The 21,297-nt window shown below is 41.3% G+C and overlaps 2 protein-coding genes across 7 annotated transcripts in view; one reads left to right on the forward strand and one right to left on the reverse strand.

Moving 5' to 3' along the window:
* Nucleotides 1-5,468, reverse strand: part of rbks (ribokinase) — a 34,888-nt gene extending 29,420 nt beyond the window's left edge. For 2 of the 5 annotated variants that reach the window (XM_076749318.1, XM_076749317.1), the window contains exons 1-2: nt 4,380-4,643; nt 1,916-1,977 (exon numbers count right to left, since the gene is read on the reverse strand). In XM_076749318.1, coding sequence (XP_076605433.1) covers nt 1,916-1,977; nt 4,380-4,454 — 137 coding nt within the window. In that variant the 5' untranslated portion in view covers nt 4,455-4,643. Of the gene's footprint in view, nt 1-1,915; nt 1,978-2,066; nt 2,319-4,379; nt 4,644-5,244; nt 5,314-5,449 lie in introns of those variants that run through there. The other 3 variants (XM_076749321.1, XM_076749319.1, XM_076749320.1) reach the window with 3 other exon arrangements.
* Nucleotides 4,899-21,297, forward strand: part of babam2 (BRISC and BRCA1 A complex member 2) — a 70,912-nt gene continuing 54,513 nt past the window's right edge. Inside the window, exons 1-4 of one of the 2 annotated variants that reach the window (XM_076749315.1) lie at nt 4,899-5,014; nt 5,706-5,852; nt 6,695-6,771; nt 10,882-10,976. In XM_076749315.1, the coding sequence (XP_076605430.1) occupies nt 5,716-5,852; nt 6,695-6,771; nt 10,882-10,976 (309 nt within the window). In that variant the 5' untranslated portion in view covers nt 4,899-5,014; nt 5,706-5,715. Of the gene's footprint in view, nt 5,015-5,364; nt 5,422-5,705; nt 5,853-6,694; nt 6,772-10,881; nt 10,977-21,297 lie in introns of those variants that run through there. The other variant, XM_076749314.1, reaches the window with a different exon arrangement.

Genomic DNA, 21,297 nt, shown 5'->3' on the forward strand with positions numbered 1-21,297 from the left:
TAACCCATTGTGCTGGAGTTGATGACTAACGATTTGTGGGAATGGATCCTACTTGGCTCAACAAATCTCACCACGTATGAGGATGATGCAACACTGACATTTTAGCAAGCAGTAATTATACCAGATCATCTGCACACTTGGAGTCTTTGAAACCTGAGTTGGATTTAGCATGGCATGGTCACACCTGCATCGTCTGTCAACCTGCTGGAGCGGTGAATCAATGATATCTAAGAACAGCAGCTGAAGAACGATCTGTTCTTCCGGCAGGAAATGTTAGAAACCTTGATGGTAGAAAGATGGACAGATGTCTCTCTATTTAACCGGAAGTCTGCTCACTGTTGTTGCCTAATGGCCTGAAAGCTGCTGGACCAAACACTCTTAGACCAGGGATGTTCTCTACAACATTTTGGGCTTTTAGCACAAGCACTGAAAAGGCAGAGGCATTATCTAAGTTTAGACCACTTCCCCTATTCTTGTGTAGACAGGACTGTGCAGTCCATTTCAAGTCATGATGGAAAACACCCATCAGCCCTTATGCCATATTTTCCACAAGCTCGCATGTCAAAATAAAATCCCTGAAGGAAAACGGTGGTTGTGGCGGTTAATAATAATAAAGGGAAACATGTTTTAAACAGAGACAATTGACCGTTTCCTCAGCTACACCCCATAAGTTATTGTCAATATGCCTGACGAGCTTTCCACTCTAATGCAAGACATAATGCAGTTTACAATGATGACGGTGGCAGATTCTGAGGAATTTCTGAAACAATGGGTCCTTAATTTCTGACAGAGGTACACCCAAGTAGGATTATCATTTCTAGCCACACCTGACAATTTTGCCATGCATAAGTAAGTACGTAACACTCAGCTACTGTAAGTAATACGTGAGCTGGACATGCTAATGACTACAGCTTATGCTAGAGCAGATGAATACATTGTTCCATTCCAAGTAAAAATAACCTTGTGTAAAACAGACATATTGTATTTTTTTAAAGCCTTAAATAATTTGGAGACCCTTTGGGGGTCTTGAAACCCAGGTTGGAGAACCACTGGGTAAAAAGGTCCAGAGAAGTAGGTGGCGTCTCTGGATTTTGTTGATAAATCTTTTTTGCTTTGCGGGATAGAATCTTAACCTGATGCAGTGACGAACAGTTTTCTGAAGTGTTACTGAGCCCATGTAGTGATCATGTCAGTTTGGAATGCAGTGCTGCTGCTGATCGAAGGTCACAGGCGATCAATGCTGGTTTTCAGCCTTGTCCCTTAAGTGCAGAGATCCCTAAATTCCTTGTAACTTTGCATTGAGAAACGTTGTTCTTAAACTGTTGGACTATTTGCCAATGTAGCCTGAGCCTTTCCGGGATGTCCCTTTCAGACCCAATCATGATACCACCACCTGTTACCAATGAACCTGTTTACCTGTGGAATGTTCCAAACAGGTGTTTTTGGAGCATTCCACAACTTTCCCAGTCTTTAATTGTTTCTGTCCCAACTTGTTTGAAACATGTTGCTGCATTAAATCCAAAAGAAGCATATATTTAGAAAAATCACTGAAGCTGATGAGGTCAAACATTAAATATATTGATTTTGTACAGTTTTCAATTGAGTCTGTGTCAGTATATATAAAAAATTGTCTTAGAAACAGCATCTAAATGGATTCTGACCCACAGATTTAGAAACTCTACATTTTTTAAAATACATGCCCTAAAATGGTCATGAATATTTCCCAATGTGCTGCTTCCTGCTGGGCCCACCTGAGGAAGCAGAGGAGTTTCCTGTGCCCAGATTTAGCAAGAGACTTTGCACTCGGCCTTCTCAGAACATGTAAGGTTGATAGATGGTCATTTCAGGAAGCACGCGGAGAGTGCTGACACAACCATTTCGCAGACAAACTTAAGCAAGTGCAAAATTTACTCACCTCACTAGGTCAGTCATGCAGGAGCCAACCACCATCACATCAAAACCCTCTTCAGCCATGATCTGATTGAGACATACATTTGTGTTATTTTTAAAGCAACAACACTCGTTTGTGGACATGAAATGTCTTTGCGATTATTCATTTAAATTACATTTTAATGACTGGGGAGATTTCTGGATTTCTTTACAACCGTCCAGCCGCTCCAGTAAAACCTATTCATGAACGAGGACAAAACAGGAAGCCTAGCGGGCTCCTTGGGGGCATATCAGGCAACATATGTAAACTAGTTCCCTGACAGCCTCCAAACAAAAAATCACTAGATATTATTTATCTCCCCACATTAGCATGAGCTTGACTGAAACAAGGAGAGAATGCAAAAATAGAGCATTCATCGCTGGCTGAGTTGGACAGGTTCCAATCTTATTGCGGGTGGAGTAGGGGGGTGGAGGTATTTCAATACAACACCACGTGAATGCACCACAGCCCAGTAAAAGTCTATAATTAATTCAATCCTCGGCTTGTATCAGAGCTAATGCTAGTGTGTTAATCTCTTCAAATCTCTGCCTAGGCAGAGGAAGACTTGGAAAGCCTGGCCACTGGCTGCAGGATGGCTCAGTTCTCTCTCCCCCATCTCACAGTATATTGTCTTTCCTCAGCAGGCATGAAAAGCTAGCCTAGAACCGTCCACCTCTCTCCGCTGCAGGAAAATCTTAGATCTGCATTGTCCGACCACTTGAAACAGCAAGACAGCCTCTTAAACTTCTCCCTCTCTGGATAAATTTGAGGGTGAATTATCACATAATAGCTGACCAACCTGAAGAAGTGTTTGCAGACACATCTCAACAGAAAAGGTGTTCAACCATTACTCATAATGTAGCTTAACAAAAGGTTCCACTAAAGCCCAAGAAAAACAATATGTGCATAATGAGTGAATGACGAGGTGATTTAGAGATGATTAGAGTTGACACGCACGTTTTTGGGACTTTGAACAAAGCACACTCTCAACAGACAGCAGCCGTATGTTTAAACAATTTGGTCTAAATGCAAACACACAGTGGGTTTAACAATTTAGACTGAGCCATAAGCAAAGTCCAAAAGAAAACGTTGTTGGATCCATTTAAAAAAAAAAGACTTGTAAGATTACATATTCTGCCTATGTGTGGTTAGGTACTCAAGACTTAACAGGATAATGATTGTTATTACAATGATACAACCATTTATGTTTAAAAATGCATTTCAGGAGCTTTATAAGACTATAATCACCAAAATACTTCTTTTATTCTCACCCCTTGCCTTTTTTTTTTTTACCAGTAATTCAAGACTACTCGGAAGATTAGCTCAATGGTGAACTAATAAGACAACGCCTCATGTCACGGAATGAATCACACCAGTGATAGTTAGACGATAACCAACTAAACATGTTTTACTGTTGCTGTTTCAAGGTTCACGGTTTTTCATTTGACACAATAGAGTGACTTAACAAGTAAATACATTTGTTTTCTAATGAGTATTAATTGTTCTTAGTTATTGTGAATTACACTCTTAAGGTGGAATTTCCCAGTTGTGAATCAGAACTACTGCTCTCTTGTAGAAATTCCACTGGACTGGCTGCATATACTGATATAATTGCCACACCTCTGTCCCCATTCCTCATTTCAATTTCCCAAGTTAGATTTGATCTATTTGTACAAGACAAACACATTTCAGGTGTCATTTCCCATCACACCTTGCCTGTTTTTCTGGCTGTGAGGTGCTTTTTTCGATTGGCTATGATCAATCCAGGAGAATAAAGGCCAAACAGCCACCCAAACAGCTCAAATCAGCCATATGTTTTGTCATTTTGAAGGAGGGTTAAAGGAAAAAGTTATTGAGTTCAGCAGAGTTTACATATGTTGGACTTTTATGAATATAAGAGTATGTCGTTGTATATATGTATATTGGTATAACTATATACCTACATAAGTAATTGAAGTACATAAGATAGTACTTCCTCATTTATGTACTTAAGTGGGTCGTTAAGTAATGTTACCACCCAACGTATAATAAATAAAACAAATATTCAGTATGTATAATGATGAGTGTTAAATTGCTGATGTATTTATCTATATGACATATTCCAGTGTTACGTTAATAGCTGGTCTTACTACTGCATAAAGGAATGGAGTGTAAATTTAAGCGTGACATCATGAGATATTGGTTTACTGGACATTATGTTCTATATATGAATGATTATTGTACAAACACTTAATGTAACTAATGTTACAGCTGTCAAATAAACGTCACAATGTAACAAAATGGAAATATTAAGCTAACTTTAAAGCAGTTGCTTGTGTAGTCAAACATGCCAACTCAATGTCAAAACTCAAACCCAAAAGAAATATGAGCCAGCTTAAGTGGGCGAACACTGAAGTCCAAAAAGTGTGTTCAAACAAAATGTTGATGAGAAGTGCAACACAATAATTACCTTGCAATCAAGTATGCTGAGTGTACAACTTGTCACTACCCGATCAGTACCGGAAATCCGGTTTGTTCTACGCATGCGCAAAAATGCGGCCCTCCAACGTTATTGGTTGAGGAACGGTTATAACTTCTAGGTTGACCAAGGTCTGTCTGCAGCTTCGCAAACTACACAACACACCCGCTTTACTGAATTACACACCTACTTCACTACAAGGCACACCCCTTGAGATCTTTTCCTAAATCTAACCAAGCAGATTTAGTGTCGGAACCTAACCGTTTCGCACGGCGTAATGTGTAGTAGGCGTGTCCCGTAGCTACGGTGAGTCTGCAAACAGATCATGCGCAGCACCGATAGCAATTGCCAGAACCACTGTTGTCATTAAATCAGTACATACGCACTCAATGTCGCTTCAAATCGTCTAAGATTAGTCATGTCAAACAAAACATGTCTGATGCGTAATATATCACTGAGAAGTATGGCTCTCGGAGTGAAAACATTCGTTGTCTCAACAGGCATTGTTACAGACAGCTAAGTGCCGGGCTAGTTACAGGACCCAAACAACATGTACCGGAAATTTTGAGAGAAAGAAGTAAACATTGGCTTTAATGCTTAAATTATCGGACTTTCAGCTCTTTCAGGTACTCTTACTCACACCGCAAGTTGTATTTAAATCGACAATAATGAACAGCTTATTTTCGTGTCAGCTAATCATTCGAAATGTAAAAATTTGACGCTCCATTCTGTGGTAAGCTAACAATGGCTAACGGTACCAAGTTTACGCGTATTTACAGCAAGTTACATCCTGACACAAATTAGGCCGTACAAACTTACTCCCTCCAAACCACTGAATGTAACAGTTGATACTAACCAAAGTGTAGGACATCGGCTTAGTAGGGCAATGTGTTTCCCATGCATTGTGGCCAGTCTACATTCGCAGATTGCAATGAGAGACGGGGGACAAGCAGTGTTACAGATGCATTATGTCCCCATGACACCTGTTGGCCTTGCATGGTTTTATCATCATGTAACTTCCAGGAATAATGAGGTGTATAAAATATACTTTATCATGCTACCTATTCTTCTCATTGAAACGTGTTTCTCCGAAAGCCTTGTGCCACAAAGCTAAAATCTTATCTTAAGAAACTGATTCTAACGTGGATACCAAAAATTCCACGACACCAGGAAGTGACAGCTAAAAATGATCGTGCCACCTACGTAATGTTAGTTCCTTTGAAACTTCAGTGCAAGTCCACGTTTTTCTTTCTGCAAACTACAGTTTTGATAAATTGCGTGAAAGCGTTTCCTTAAAGTGTCGCCGTGTCTCCATAGAGTGCTTAAAATGAACAAGATGTCCCCTGAGGTCGCATTGCACCGGATCTCACCTGAGTTGCGGCCCTTGCTGTGCAGCGTTGTGCGGAACGGCCGTGTGGGATTGGACTCCACTAACTGTCTCCGTGTCACAGACCTCAAAACTGGGTGAGGAGTGGACAGGACCACAAGTTGTTTATGGATGGACACACTGTCCATTCAGTCTCTCTTGCGCTGCCGTGATGCTGCATTCAAATGATATCAAGATTTCTGGAATGTAGGGCAAACAGAGCTATATATTCACATACATGCATACATTCATATCTACACGTTCATCATGAGTCATAATTAGAATGGGACCAGTCAGAACTATAGTAGAGTTGTGAAGTGGGATTAGTGGCTGGTTGAAGGTATTTTCTGCCATTGCAAGTTAGCATTTGAGAATTTCCGTGACTGAAAACCTTACTGATCCTCAATGTATCAGCATGGATGATAGTTTCGGTTAATGACATGGCCTTTGGTCATAGACTCCAATTGTGTTTTTGTTGTTTTCCCGTTTGTTATGGTTGCAGCAAATTCAAAACGCTTAATCACTGCCAATACTATGGCATCGTTGCTGAATTCATGTAAGAATATACGAAAGTGAAATATTTAAACAGCCAAATGTGTTATTAGACTTATCCAAAGTCATTTTAGTTCAAGCTTGACGCCAGCAATGCAACAGAATTTCAAGAAAGGTGATCAGAGATATTTTCTAATGTATATTTCTCCAACGTCATAGATATTGTCATTTGATCCATCACACACACACACACACACACACACAGCACAGTGGGAGACGAGTAACGAGTTGAAGGAGATTAACACTAGTCTGTTGTCAAACTGATTTCCCTGTTTGTCCTCATTAAACCATGTAAAGTTGATTGAATTATGTACAGATTACAGATTATTTCTGATGCTCACTGTTTGATGTGCTCAGGCTCACAGATGTCTTCTTGTCTGTTGTTCAGATGTACATCTCTGACCCCTGGTCCCTGCTGTGATCGCTTCAAGCTTCACATCCCCTATGCTGGAGAAACCCTGAAATGTAAGTAAATGAGTCCTTCTCAAATGAATCACACCAGTCTGAAAGCAGCCTCTGATATTTATCGAGTCTTGCGTTGATGATTTGTTGTTATTGTTGGCTTTTGAGAAAAATGTGGGTGAGAAACTATTGGCAAGCATCGCTTTGCCTTAATAAGTCCCAAAGTAGTAGTAGTCATGGATCTAGAACTCGAGGTCAGCGAAGGCTCTTCACAGTCTTAAAATCAGACTTGGCTGTTAGTCTGCATGTATCAATATATTCTTAAATTAATCAACACCAAGCACAAATTAAGGAGCAGTGAGAAGTGAAGCCAGGCTGATTGAGCAATTTAATCAATTTTGATTCCATTTTTTTTTTTTCATCCTTTTGTTTTGTTCTATGTCCTCTGACAGCGTTTGACTTTGCAGGTTACCCACTGTGCTCGGGTTAATTGATTCATTGTCTGGAGCAATGGGTCCGCACGTCGAAAAAAGACATGCATCAGTGCTGAATTAAGTTTATTTTTCGGTCCACTCTTGATTAGAGATCCACTTATGTCTCACAGTAGGCTGATTTTGTAAATGACAGGTGGTTTCAGGTCAACGGCAAGTCACCAACTCCAGTGGAAATGTGAAATCAACATGTTATTTAACACACATGTTCAGCGCACCTTTTTAGAAATGGAACCAGATCTCTGCAAATAGCCTAAATGAAATATTCTGACAAGGACTTCAGCTGACTACAAAGAGGGCTGTCAGTGAAAATACCATATAAATGTTACCATAGGAATGTTTTGTCATTGCAGTTACTAAGCGAGCAGTAAGACCAAAAGCACCCACAGGAAAGTACAAAAACAAGATGAATATTTTTCGTACTATGGTCATGCGCAATCATTGAAACAATACCAGTAAACATGTTGCAGTTGGAGCCACTGAACCTTTCCTGGAAGGGTCTCTCACTTCTGATTCAAGTCCCCACATCAGAGGCTCTCCCTGATGAGCGGGCCTCCTAAAACGTCCAGTGGGTAACATCACTAAATGTTGTTAAGTGGTTGGAATCGTGGTTTAGAATGATTTCAGCTAAGTGTTACTGGAATGATGGCGATAGGCCTGTGTGTGCACGCACGTCCTGAAAAGATACCATCAGTTGCTATTTCTCAATTCAGGTTTTTGTGGCTGATGAGTTGCAGACTCAAAAAGTCCTTTGAGCTGATGTTTACTCGTTTCAGAGGGTTTACAAAAGAAGAAAGTAGCCTGTCAATGTGCAGGCCTAAATAATAATAAGTATTTGCAGCCTGAAGTTTGGGATCGATATGACATGCTGAATTTATTTGTATGGAGTTTTGTTCAGCTGTCATTGGGGTTTGGTGCCATGCGGCCCTGCTTGGGGGAAGAAACCACCTATGACTAGTTTGAGGAAGTCGGATTTGCTCATTTTGCAAAATTAGCTAAAACTCTGTCTAGGCAGAAATGGTTGTGACCTTTGTTAGGATGTAGCTAGACTCGAGGAATGTTTAGATGTGAGGTTTAAGAGTCTGCAACACGGTTGGGGAGTTACATGGCAACATGTGAAAGGGGTCGAGACTATCTGGACGATGGGCTGGAGGAGATTTCAGTCCTGTAGTTTCAGCCGGGAGACGTGTGCAAGCTCTCTTAGCTTTTTTAAGGCTAATTATTGAAGTAAACTCACAAAATGTAAATATTCTTAGAACAAATTCCTTATGAAACCAAAAAAACAACCACACACCTTCTCAATTTGTCTTTCCAAATTTCAGCAATCACCAGCTCTGCTTTGGTTGAAACAGATTTTTAAACACCCCCCTCCAATGAAAGTTTTTATCCTTATTTACGTCGCCGTATTATTTCCTACAAGATGTATCACGAGTGCAACAAGCAGCCAATGCCATGGCTGTGTGCTTCCTCCCTGAACTTCTGTGGACCAATGACAGTCCAGAAGCATGGATCCAGACAGCCAGGTCTCTACTCAAAGCAGCTTGTCAGAGAGCTGAGCTGCTCGCTTAGATGATGGCTTCATCCATTACGAGAAATCAGACAGAACACATGAATTTCAGCTTGAAAGCATGAAGGTCATCCTCATGAGCTGCTACCGTTAGCAAGATGAGCTTGGGTTATTCAAGTGCATATGTGTGGCATGTGGGAGAGGTTTTCCTTCGGGGCTCTCTGCCAGAAAGGTTTGTTTGTGTGTTTGACGAGCAGAGGCGAAGGTGAGCCAGTTTGCGCCGTGCAAACTTAATGAAGGCAAAGGTGTTACATGTAAGCCATTTTAAGGCATTTGTTCATGGAAAAGAACTTCTATATATGTTGTTTTGATGAACAGGGGAAAATTTCTAGGGGTTTAATCAATGGCAGGAGAGGAACTTTAATTCACGGAGTCAGAAAATATTCTGGCTCTACACGCTGTTTTTCCCCGCTGCCTCTCCCTGACGTTGCTGTCCTCTTTGTGCTTCTAGGTTAGCTCACCGAACCAGAGTCTGCCGCTCGTCAAACCCTAATGACCGCCAATCCTTATTCATGTCGGGTGGTTTGATTCAGAGAGCGGTGTAATATACCCTATCTTTACCCCTAAGTTGATCAAAAACCACTGTGTGGGCTATATCTGTCATAGTTAAGGGAGAAGTCTTTAATTCATGGAGACATGAGAGCTGCACCCCACCACCCCCCACCCCCCGAAAAAAAACAAGCCACTGGCACGCGACATCTATGCAGCTGTTGTACTAGTTGCTGCACCTTCCTGTGCTTTAGCCTGAGGAAGAAGGTTTGTTTAATCAAGGATGCAGGGCCGCAGGTTGGTGTCTGCCAGTCTATGGACCTGCCTACTGATAGCGTGCAAAAGCGCGGCACACTCTGTTCAGAGCGAAGCACTATTAATGCCCCCTCCACTTCACCGCTGTGGCTGGTGCTGCGAAACAACAATTTGTGGCTTTTGTTGTTGCACATGTCACGCCCTTGCGACCTCAATAAAATGTCCGGCTGACAGAGGTAAGACTTTGAGAGGGTACGTTAGGCTTCGACTGCACTTTTGAGGGAGGCTCTTTCATCGCTGTCTCAGGCTGTAGGAACAAAGCAGTATATGAAAGCCTATGTTGTAACTTGTAAACACTTCCAATACCTCAATTTCCCTCTGGGATCATGCCAGTGCAGCTCTGACAGACTTCCAGCGGTTTGTACAGATTCACAGCACATCCTCTCTTCTCCTTGTTTGACTCTTCTCCAATGGAAAAGTACTTCCATATGTGTAAGTTTGTCTCTTCGTGCTGGAACTGGAATGACAAAAAAAAAAAAAAAAAAAAAAAAGCAGAACAGACTTGCAGCACACAAATAGAATTGTGTAACATAATATCGGAACATTGTGAACCAGCCCGAGCAATGTGTTATGTGTTCATGTTATGATGTCCTCAGAGAGGGCCGTTCCCATCTGTACTTTTATTTTGTGTCTTGTCTAAATGCGTTTTTCAATCAAAGATTCAGATTCTGAATAAATAAACTTCATTTTAGCATTGCTGTATGTGTGCTATATTAAAAAGACCTATGCAATTATCTTTACAAGAGAGACCTGTTTGGCAGGATTTGAGTGGCTTCGGTGGTAAATGTCAAGTTTGCTCATTACCGTAGGTACTTAAATTTAAAAAAAAAAAAAAACAACCCAGAGCTCAACAGCTGCATATCATGCGGTTGTTAAGGCAGCCGCTGAAAAAAAAAAAAAAAAAAACAGCTGCCTTAACAAGCCTTTGCATGTCAGATTCCGATTCAAGACTGACTTGGTTAAGATGATGTCAAATTGTTCCCACTGCAATTTCCCTTGTTTCAGCCATGTTCAAAAAAAAATGACTGTCCATGTCTGAGACTGCAGCACTAGAATAAAGTGGACTGCCACGCTGATATTAAAAAAGTGACATTTTAGGGTTCGGCTGTACATAAAAGCTGCTTGTTTGCAGAGTGCAAATACACGAAAATGAGCTCTTATGAGATGAAAGTTAGGTTGATCCCTCGATGCGTTGTGGTCATTCTATAGAGCACAATGAAACACAAGCAAGCCACCTTTCTGAGTTCACACTGTCCACATTTGTGTGCGACTTCATCAATCAGGTCATCAGGTTTCCCTCTCTTCTCCCAGGGGACATCATATTCAATGCACGGTATCCAGAGCTGCCACCAGATTTCATTTTTGGAGAAGATGCTGAGTTTCTCCCCGAACCATCAGAACTACCAGTGAGTATCTAAACTTACTCCTCATTCATTTGAAGGGTTTAAAATGCTAATTTATTCCAAGCAAAATGTGTTTTTTTTTTGCATTTCCCATATTGCACAGTTCTCCTATGTGCCCGTCCTAAATGTCAGACAGATACGTCAAAGTGCAGATCACAGCTTCACCGGTCCCGGTAGCCAGAGGGTGTTGTAGCAGCGCCACATATACCCTTTGCAAAACAAACAAACGCTGCAGCCACCGTGGGTGTGTGGTTTCAGATAGCTGCAAATGTTGCAATCACTGGCAGCACTTCATTATGCCATAAACTCTGTTTTGACTTCCTGGTTATCTGCAAATCTGATCATCTCTCTGAAGCCATGATTCAGAAGCAGGCTAACCTCAACAGGTTAAAGGAGCTGTTGTAGTTTGTGTAGAACATGTATGTTAACCTAGCTTGTGATAAAGGCAGTGTAGAGCAGCCAGGACTCAGATGATAGGCATTAACAACAGTTGATTTATGAGATTATGAGGTTCATGCTGACACTACACTTCTAGGAAATTTACCTGGAGGGAAATATTATAGCATTTATTCCATCTTAGTTTGCATAATTCTAACTTTTGAACATTAACAGTTTGTTTCCAACGTTGAAGTATATTTAAACTTTGACCAGAAAACGGTGAGATGAAAGTACCTAGACTTTGTCATTTATTGTCTGTCTAGTATGAGAACTGGTTTTCAAGGGCTGGTTGCATCAGCACTGTCTAGTTTCAAATGGGGTGTGGTTTTAATGTTTGTATATTAATACAAGCTGCTGCACCACAAAAAGTGGTTACAACATGACCATAAGTTCCAGATAATCTGTGTGGATGTTTTAACCACACCTAAGTTTCAGTCCTAAACAATGATTTGAACGGTATAATCCTCCAATTCTTTTTCAGAGGTACAAAGGAATACTCAGTAAATACTTCCTGGTAATTTTCCAAAGAGGATAGTTTACAGAAGTATCCTGAAATGTATTTTACAATTTCGTTTAACAGTGGATTTGAACTAGTTTTGAATTTTGAGTGTGGAAACAGGACAACAGCTAACGTCAACATTCAAGGAAGGAAGAACATAGATGATTTGCTAATTGTTTTTGACATGTACTCGATTGAAAGCAGCGTAAAGACAGTTTACTTCACGTTGGACCTCATCAGCTTGACTGATATTTGTAGATATCTGCTTATTCTGAATTTGATGCACATTTCAAACAAGTTGAGACAGAAACAAGTGAAGACTGGGAAAGTTGTGGAATGTTCCAAAAACACCTGTTTGGAACATTCCACAGGTAAACAGGTTCATTGGTAACAGGTGATAGTGTCATGATTGGGTATGAAAGGGGCATCCTGGAAAGGCTCAGTCGTTCACAAGCAAGGAAGGAGCGAGGTTTACCGCTTTGTGAACACATGATTGTATAAAGGATATTACCACTAACTGTCATCAGTAAACATAGTTCATTTGCAAATGATTGCATTCTGGTTTTATTATGTTTTACACAGCTTCCCAACTTTTTTGGGACTTAAATTTCCAGCAACGTATGAAACCTCTCATCTGTTCTTGTATGGCCTGGCCTTCTTTGTCAGTCACTCATGTTCCTCTAAAGGCAAAATTTCAATATTGGGACAGTTGGGACAATTCCACAAAACCCCAGATTATGCTCAGCACCAACGTTTTTAAAATTCACTCCTTTGGCAGTGTCTGCACATGGCTTCTACTCTGTGGTTATGGTCAGGCAAAGATGCTGGTTATGGGAAGTAAATCTGGTTTGGATATGGTTAGGCTTAGACGGCTAAACCACTTTAGCGTTAATAAAAAGGCAAACGTTAATTCTAAGTCTGTGACAGACTTGAGCTCCTTTCTCCTGCATGAAAGTTGGATGTGGAACAAGCAGATGCACAACCCTGACCTCCACACCCTTCACCACATATAGGGCGTCCCACTTCTGGGTTGCCATTGAACATAAATCATGAGGTGCCGAATTGTCCCATATGGATGGAGTTCTTGGGGATACTGGACTGGACCCTTTGTGTTCTGCCAGTAGCCAAACATTCAGTTTTGTTCTGACAAATGTTTTCTAAGCCATGAGTTCTAAACCAGTCAAATTACCTTGTACCTTGTTGACTGGAAATGAATATCTATTGGCTCTCATGGACTCAGAACAGTGTTGACGGGGGAGATTATCAGGCCTAGATAGAGATCAGCACTCTATTGAGTACTTTCTTGTTGTTGTTAAGCTACCACCATGCAGTTATCCAGTGCTATTTTTGAATCAGCCTAGCACAGAGAAGCTAAATTCCCCTGCTTGTGTCAGAGTCTGGGAGTAGAGAGGGGAGTATTGCTCACCGTCTCGCAAATCCAGCTGTGCACATAAGGGGAAGTACCTCTGCTGAGCCAGTGCTTGGCAGCGCAGCGCTTGTTTATTTTTCTCACTTATGTTCTTGCTGTGTTTTGCTGTCCATGCTTTCATAATCCTCCTTCGTCTGTCTGCCTGAGATCCTCCTCTCCTACTCACTCCTTTTCCTGTACATTTTCAGTAAGTACAGCCCCCTCTCACTCTTTAAAACGCTGAATTCCCAGCAATTCCTTAAATTTCCCCCCACGTCCCTTGGGAAATTTTTACCATCGGCTGACCACTGGCTGTGTGAACTGAGAAAGAATCCTCTTAAAACAAATGGACCAGGTGTCTGCAGAGTATGTTTTGGTGACTTGTGAAAGAAACATCTGACCTTTTTACTGAAACCAAATCATAAGAGGCTGCTGATTAATGCCAAGTAAAAATATTAGTGTGCTACTGATGAGTAAATTACTCTCAATAGATCAAATCTGAGGAGTGTGGATGACTTTTGGCACTCACAGGCAATATGTTTCTAGCCTTTGTTATCCACTGGGGGTAAACATTAGGCTAATTTTAGGTCCTCTGTCAGTGGCTGGTTGAATTCTTGATGTCTCAGCAACACATTGCGCTTGTTTACAGCCAGCCAAGGGTATCATTAGCTTCTCTGTTTAGCCTTGTGTTTTTCCCTGCTGTCAACAGGCCCTGCGAAGGTTAGTTATCCATGTTTCTGTTTCAACAGAGAAATGCATTGCCGTTGCAAAATAAAAGGCAAAAAAACTGGACTGAAACAAGCACAATACCTCCAAGGTCAACCTTGTATGGTACAGTGGCCATGTTGGAAATGTTATTCTCATTTTTAGACTCATTTTTAGACTTTCACTGAAGCAGGGAGCATTTGATGTAACAAATTCAAGCACAATACTACTTGAATGTCTAAAAGAATATGTCTCACAACAGTTCTCGTATCATTTTGGAGCACTTGCTGGATGTACTGTTTTCACTGTTCTGTTTTTTGCCCCCTGAGATCCTCCCAAAAATCCTGCCTCAGAGACTGCTGAATTGCCTGCATGCCACCTTCAGAAGGTCTAGCCACTAAAACATGAAATACTGCAGCAACAATAATGAAGAAGTCCTCAATCCTTAGTGATTATTAAGAAAAGTCCTTTCAACATTCAAACCACAATGCAGGAGGGATGAAAGAGACTTAAATACTCCAGCTGGATGATGAGAGGCCACATGTCCCACAAATAAACCTTTTATAGCAGAGCAGTTCCATGAGGCATGGAATATGAGCAAAGTCTGCCACAAATTTATTGAGGTTCACTGTTGCATTGTTGCTAGGGTGCAAGGGTTCATTGTGAAGGCCGTATGTAGGCTAAATGACATCCAGACTGTGTGTAATTGGCCACCAGGGCAGTGCCCTACCTCAGAGTGCTTTGATACACATACTGTAAGGCTTGTTTTTAACTGGTCACTAATGTTAAGTCTAGCACTAGCTTCATGACTCTAATTCTATTAGGGCTGTGGAAAGTCATCTGCCGTGCTCATGGGTTTATTTTAGGCAGAGAAGGAGCCATTGTTCCTTTTAACATGGAAATACATCTTAAATTGACCAGTGATTGCCCCCTTAACTTTAATCATCCTTGGCCACTCTGAAACAGTTATAGCCATATAACCTAAAGATTTAATTGATTCCAGTTGGTAGTTAGAAAGCGGCTTATAAGAGATTACTTAATTGTGGTATGAGCATGTAGAGACTGTAGTTAAAGTTTTTAAATAGTTTAGAACATGCAATGTTGGTTTTACCATGGGAACTGAATTAATATAAACCCAAATGAACGCGGTGGCTGGCTGGCCTCGTCTGGCACTATGGTTGTGTCTAAACAGGACATGTATGTGTACCACTCAGTTGCCAGTTTATTGGGTACGCGCAGCTAAAACTGAAGCAGCCTTCTATAAAGCGTTATCCGAACTCATCTGAAGGCAAAAGTGTTTCTGCCTGTTTCAACTGGCCACGCTTGAAAGTGCTCTTTTTTGGACAGACTCTCTAAAGGTATTCATGGCATTACACTCGTTTGAACACATAAGAAACAAGTAGTGTGAACAAAGGTTTCAGAGTTCAGATCCTGCATACATTGTCACCTCTGTAAACCGGACCATTAGCCGAATCTCATTAGCCTTCCCTCCATGCAAAAAAAAAAAAAAGGACCGCGATGCTGTGGCTCTGACAAAAGAGAGATTGAGATGTTGGTCAAGGCTGGAGGGGAGGAGCATGAGCCCGGCAGAGAGGAGTTTGGAAAGACGTACATTGATCAGACTTAGTGACAGGAATTCAGCAGAGTTGATCTCCTCACGAGTTGCTGGGAAAAGTGACCCAAGAGGAGGAAATGACAAAGACAAGGAGAGATGGGAGGTGGAGACTAGTACTACTTACAATCCTTTGCGTAGAAGATGTTACTGTTGCATAACACGGTTCTTTTTGTCTTCCTTAATTCATTAACTGATAACTGACTACAGGACAGAATTGAAACTTCACGTTTTATACAAATATTTGCACAATATATCCAAGTGGTATGTTTTTTTTTTTGTGATTGTGATCCACTGTTGTGTCATCATAAATTGTCTGCCATCCGTTCTCTTCCATCATTTCCTGTAGACACTTACCGTGCACACCCACTTATGTCCAGTGAGTTAAAGGTTTTGCAGTGATGCATCGAGTTCCAGTTCAACCACGCTGAAGTTTGGCAAACATTTGAGCTACACTGTTCCATTCTCAGCTGCCCTGTTGTGTGTTAATGCATTTAAAGTGAAAGTGTCACTGAACAGACTCTCACATGTGAAGAAAATGAACCACAGACCCTTTAACAGTATGTCATTGCTGGTGATACTTCATTGCTCCAGACTTGCTTGCGTAAATACAGTCAACATCAGCCAAAGAACAAGAAATACACTCTTTATCTTCTCCCGTGAGATAGGAGTAAGTATGCAGCACATAAGAACAGTTATCTCTAATTGCACCTCTCTTTTTACTCACCTAATACTACTATTTGTCTGCCCCTCTGTCCCCCTCTGTGTGTGTGTAATGTATGATTTGTCTGGTCTAGACTTGTCCAGTGATGCGTTCAGGCACTAAATATTTGGGAGTTCCCCAGTGTTTTGAATCTTTCTCAGTCTGTGTGCCTAAGTGCTAGGACCTGGAGCTAGCCTTGATAGCCTCTTTAGATACAAATCGACATGTTGCCACTTAAATTTCCTGCAGTGCTTTGCTGTGTGATAAAGGCAGGCTCCGTCTAGCCGCACTGGAAATTCCGTTGGACTGTCTGGATTTGCTGTTGGGCTCTGTTCCCTCAGCTGAGCAGCCATTAATTAGCATGATTTTTTTTTTCTTATTGGGGTCAATCAGCTGATTTTGAAGTTTGATTTTGACCTCCCCAGCCCTTTTAATTCAGTGCAAGGTTTTGTCTTTAGAGAAAAGGGCATGACTGAATTCTGTCAGTCATGGAGGATCTGTGATGCAGCACTTCAAGCTTAAATGTGTGTCATTCTGTACTTTTCGAGTTGTCAACAAATAGCAATGAATTGATCCCTCTAACCAGTATGAAAACCACTAAAAACACATCAATGAGCCACTGGGTGACATGTTCCTTCACGAACAAAGTCAGTCTAGATTGCTTTTTGCAACCACAATTGTGTATTAAGACACCGCTGAGAACAGTCCCCAACAAATGCTCCGTTTAGCCCTGTTTGAATACCTTTTGTTAAAAGCTGCGGTGCCTAGCTGTTCGAGGGAATGATTGAGCCTTAAATATGAATCTATACTGTATTTGTGGTCTGTTTTGAAATACTTACACACTAGCCGTAGTAGCCAGTAATTTGTACTGCTCCCTCAGACGATATATTGTTGTGTATATTTGCAGCATGATTTTTTTTATTTTCCCACATTCTAGAAAATGAAGGCTCCTCAGAGAAGTTATGGTGCCATACAATGAGACATTGTTCGTAATTTAGTTAATCAGAACAACTCCACAAAGAAAATGGAGTGGAAAGCCAGTTTAAGCACTCTCTAGTCAAGGAAAAGGAAACATTCCCAACTTCACGTTACCCCCTGGTAATCCTGAATGCCACGCATTGGCGAGCGCTTCCTATCTGCCTCTCCAGCTCGTCCCTTGTCGCTGTTCTAACAATGGACCTCAGATGGCCCGTAAAGCAAGATTATGTCAACCTGGGCATAGTGTACCAACTGTTGCTCCTGCTTCCTTCCCGCTTCTGGGAATAATGCGTTCCAGCTTTTATTAGAGTTTATTATTAGCAGGGCTCACTGACAGGTCTGGGAATGCTTTTAGTAGGCGGGCTATTGTTTGTGACCAGAGATGGCTGTTGGAAAGGGGATTGGCAATTCTTAAACACCAGCTGTTTAAGTGCCAAGACTAAGGTGGGACGATAGTATCAGCCCTCGCAGTGGATTGATACTGGGCGAAAGCAGTAACTGAACCACATTAAAAGTAGTAAGAAAAGTGCTATTTCTGTCAACAAGTTGTAGTGTGTTGGACACAAACCACATAGATCACAGTGAAAAAACACTGGGCTGAGAATGCCAAGTGTCTTAAACACATGACAAGAGCAATTTAGCATGATCTTAGACTTGGCACTCTCCGGGGGCGAAACAGGGTGTGAGCCCACACTTGAATTAGAGACTAACAGAGATTAATTTAATACTTGGGAGTTTTTTAATGCCTCACACTTTCAAGTCTACAGCGATTTATTGGATCAGGTTGCCAGCATCTATAAAAATCACATTTAAGACGTGAAAACAAATATCTTCTCTTGGCCTATATAATTATCTTGCATTTTCAGATGCCAGTCCTTCTCTCATTGGCCTAAGATAAATATTGGATCAAAGATGGTACAGACGGATGGCACAGGAAGACATAATTCTGTCAACTTGGGTCTATTCAGTGTGAAGATGCCCAATTTAGGTGTACATTTTGTTCTTAAAGGAAAACACTGTTTCTGGTGAGTTCTTCCCTTATCCTCGACGTCAGTGTCGGAGTAACGTATTTCAAAGTAGCACATGACTGTAACTACATGACATGTGTCTATAACGCAGTAATGTAATGCTGAACTACTGTTCCTACGTTCAGACTCGCCCTCATGTAGTCTAACCGCTGCTTGCGTGATCACGTCAAATAAACTGGACTTCTCTGCTCTGAAGCCATGCGTTTGGCCCATTAAATACACTTCACATGCTAAAAAAATGCGTGTTTTCCTTTCCGCCTGTCATCATCTTCTGATGGTGTTAGGAAGACGAGTCTCCTCTGTGATTTTAGTCAATGAAATATTATTTGGAGGCAGTTAATATTTGTGCGCAGTGATGTGTTTGGAAGGTCTGGTGTAGTTTTGAGGAACTCACTGCCACCATAGACTGGTTTGGACTGGTTTTCACCAACCTTTCACTTTATTAAAGAGCGTAAACAAAGGTCTTTGTTATGTCCTTCTCATTAGGGATTTGTGCTGATATGCGGGCATGTGTAAGGTTAACCTTATTTTATTAACTGGCAATTACGTGACAATGCATCTCAGGCGATGTTTCGAGTACCCTTGTGCAAAAGTAATGCGATAAGCAACACTGATTTAATTTCTACAGTAAGTATCAAGAATCGTGCCTCTGTGTCATGTTGAAACGTCTTTTAGTTTGATGCAATGAGTCGCAAATTTAAGCAAAGTAGTTTTCTCTATATTGAACTACTTCTCCATGGATGGTTGTTTCGTGGCTCTAGAGATGGCAGTCAGTCTGTCAGTCGGTCGGACCCCGAATCATCAGCACATGGATTTTGTTTCTCTTTTTCCTGAACGTGGTGCACCAAAAATTCAAGAGCTATAAGCAGGTTTTTTAAATATTGTGTAGTCTGATCCCGGCATTATTCTCATTCAGCACTGACTGTAGATTTCTAATTAAGGTTCACTGTAATGCACAAGGTCTAGCTGGCTCATCTTAACCTTACTTTGCACCATCTGAAAGCTGTTGAAAATTTTTCCTTGGCCGTGACATTTGCATTCATTTTACCATGCATGTTATTTTCTCAACTACTTTCCTTCATTTTCTCTGTTTTACTGACAGAACAAACTATTTTCTTCATTCTTTCCTTCAAACTCAAAACCACGCACTGCCTGTATATTTCTCCAGTATGAAAAGGTGTAATTTTAGGAATTTAAGGCATAATGTTCTATATTATTTACTGTATGTCTATCAACTCTGCTATTTGGACTGTTTTTAACGTTGGCTTGGACACACTGAAACATGAATACCAGAATGCTAAATTAAATTCTAATGCTAATCCAATATATTTTTAATGTGCAACATTTAACATTGATATTGAATCAAACGCTAATATCTTAAGGTAATACGATTAGAAATGGCTTCCCCGACAGATATGTGCTCTTTTCAAAAAAGGAAGGTATCAGTGGTTTATTTATTAGAGGTGACAGGTTTTACCATAAGCCAAGTTGAGGCTTAATCATTTGACACAGGTTTAGCCAGTGTGTTGTGACAAAAATAATTGGATTATAAGGTCCAGATTGAACTGGGGAGTATTGTTAAGAGCTGTGGTATCGACCCCCTGCAGATAATGCCCGAGAAAGATGTTTCTTCCATACAGAAGGATCTGGAGGGCATGTAGATGGATTTTTTTTTTTTCTGTTCATTTCATCAAATGTTAAATCTCAGTTCTCAAATAGCCCAGATTGCGACTATTGCGTCTTTTGTTGTTTATTTTTTTTTTTGTTGTTCATATATCAAATCTGTACATTTTCCGCAGGGCTTATCCTATTCATGAAAAACACACATAGATTTGTTTTGGCACACACAGCCTTCAGCAGAGCGTATAAAATCAATTCAGTGAAGAGTCTGTACAGACACACATGTCTACGCACGCACACACATACACACACACACACACTGCAACACATGTACATTGGTTTTTGGCTCAGTGCTTTTCACTGTCTCTCCCTCTATGTTCGACCGATGCTTTGCTGCAGCGTTCAAGCAGCACCTTGTTACTCAGAACATCGAGTACGATACGAGATGAGCCAGTGCACTGTCCTCTTATTGGCCATAGCTGAGATTTAGCCTCAGCAGCAGCACGGCTGTGAGGACGGCAGTGTTTATTTGGTTTGGTCTGTCGGTTGGATCGGTCCACCACGTTGGTCCAGACTGAAATATAACAACTTATTGGATTTTTTTTTTTTCATCTAGCGCCATCATCAGATCAAAATGTTTATTTGGTTTTGGTTTTGGTTTTCTGACCAGATACCCACACAACTATTTTTTCCCATCAGCCTCAGCTGTATGCTTGTGTGTTTAGTGCTAATGAGTTTGCATGCTTACATGCTAAACTAAGATTATGACTGTCTTCCAGCAACGCCCTGCTTCACCTGAGAGCAGTTCAGTTTTGAAGTTCAGTTTTGTTTGCAGTCACTGTTATCTACCAATGAAACTGAAACTGACTCTCAGGCCTGCTTTCACTGGCCTTGGCCTACTTGCCCGGGCTCTCCAGCCTTTTTTTTTTTCCCTTCCCTTCCCCCCTCTCCTCCTCTCCCACCTCTGATCTCTCCTCCCTGCCTCTTCTGCTCCTCAGTGGAGTTTCACTGATATTCTGTGTCACAGTCCTGACACAGCACTTCCTCAGTCTCTCCTCAGTTTCAGCTCGCTCCTGCCCTGGAGCGCTGACTGCCTCTTTTGGACAATGCCCATCCTTGTTTGTATCGCCCCCTCGTTTTGGGAATCCCGGCATTGCTGGTAACCGCTGGTGGATCAGGAACGATGAGGTCACTGTCTCTGTTTAGCCTGGCCTCGCCATTGCCTCCACATTGCTCTAAAACAATGGAAGCTTTCTCCGTCGGGCTGACATGGACTGCCAGACAGACAGGCAGGCAGGCAGACAGACAAAAAGACAGACAGTCAGGGAGACAA

Source organism: Chaetodon auriga, chromosome 14 (assembly GCF_051107435.1).
Source record: "Chaetodon auriga isolate fChaAug3 chromosome 14, fChaAug3.hap1, whole genome shotgun sequence".
NCBI lineage: Eukaryota > Metazoa > Chordata > Actinopteri > Chaetodontiformes > Chaetodontidae > Chaetodon > Chaetodon auriga.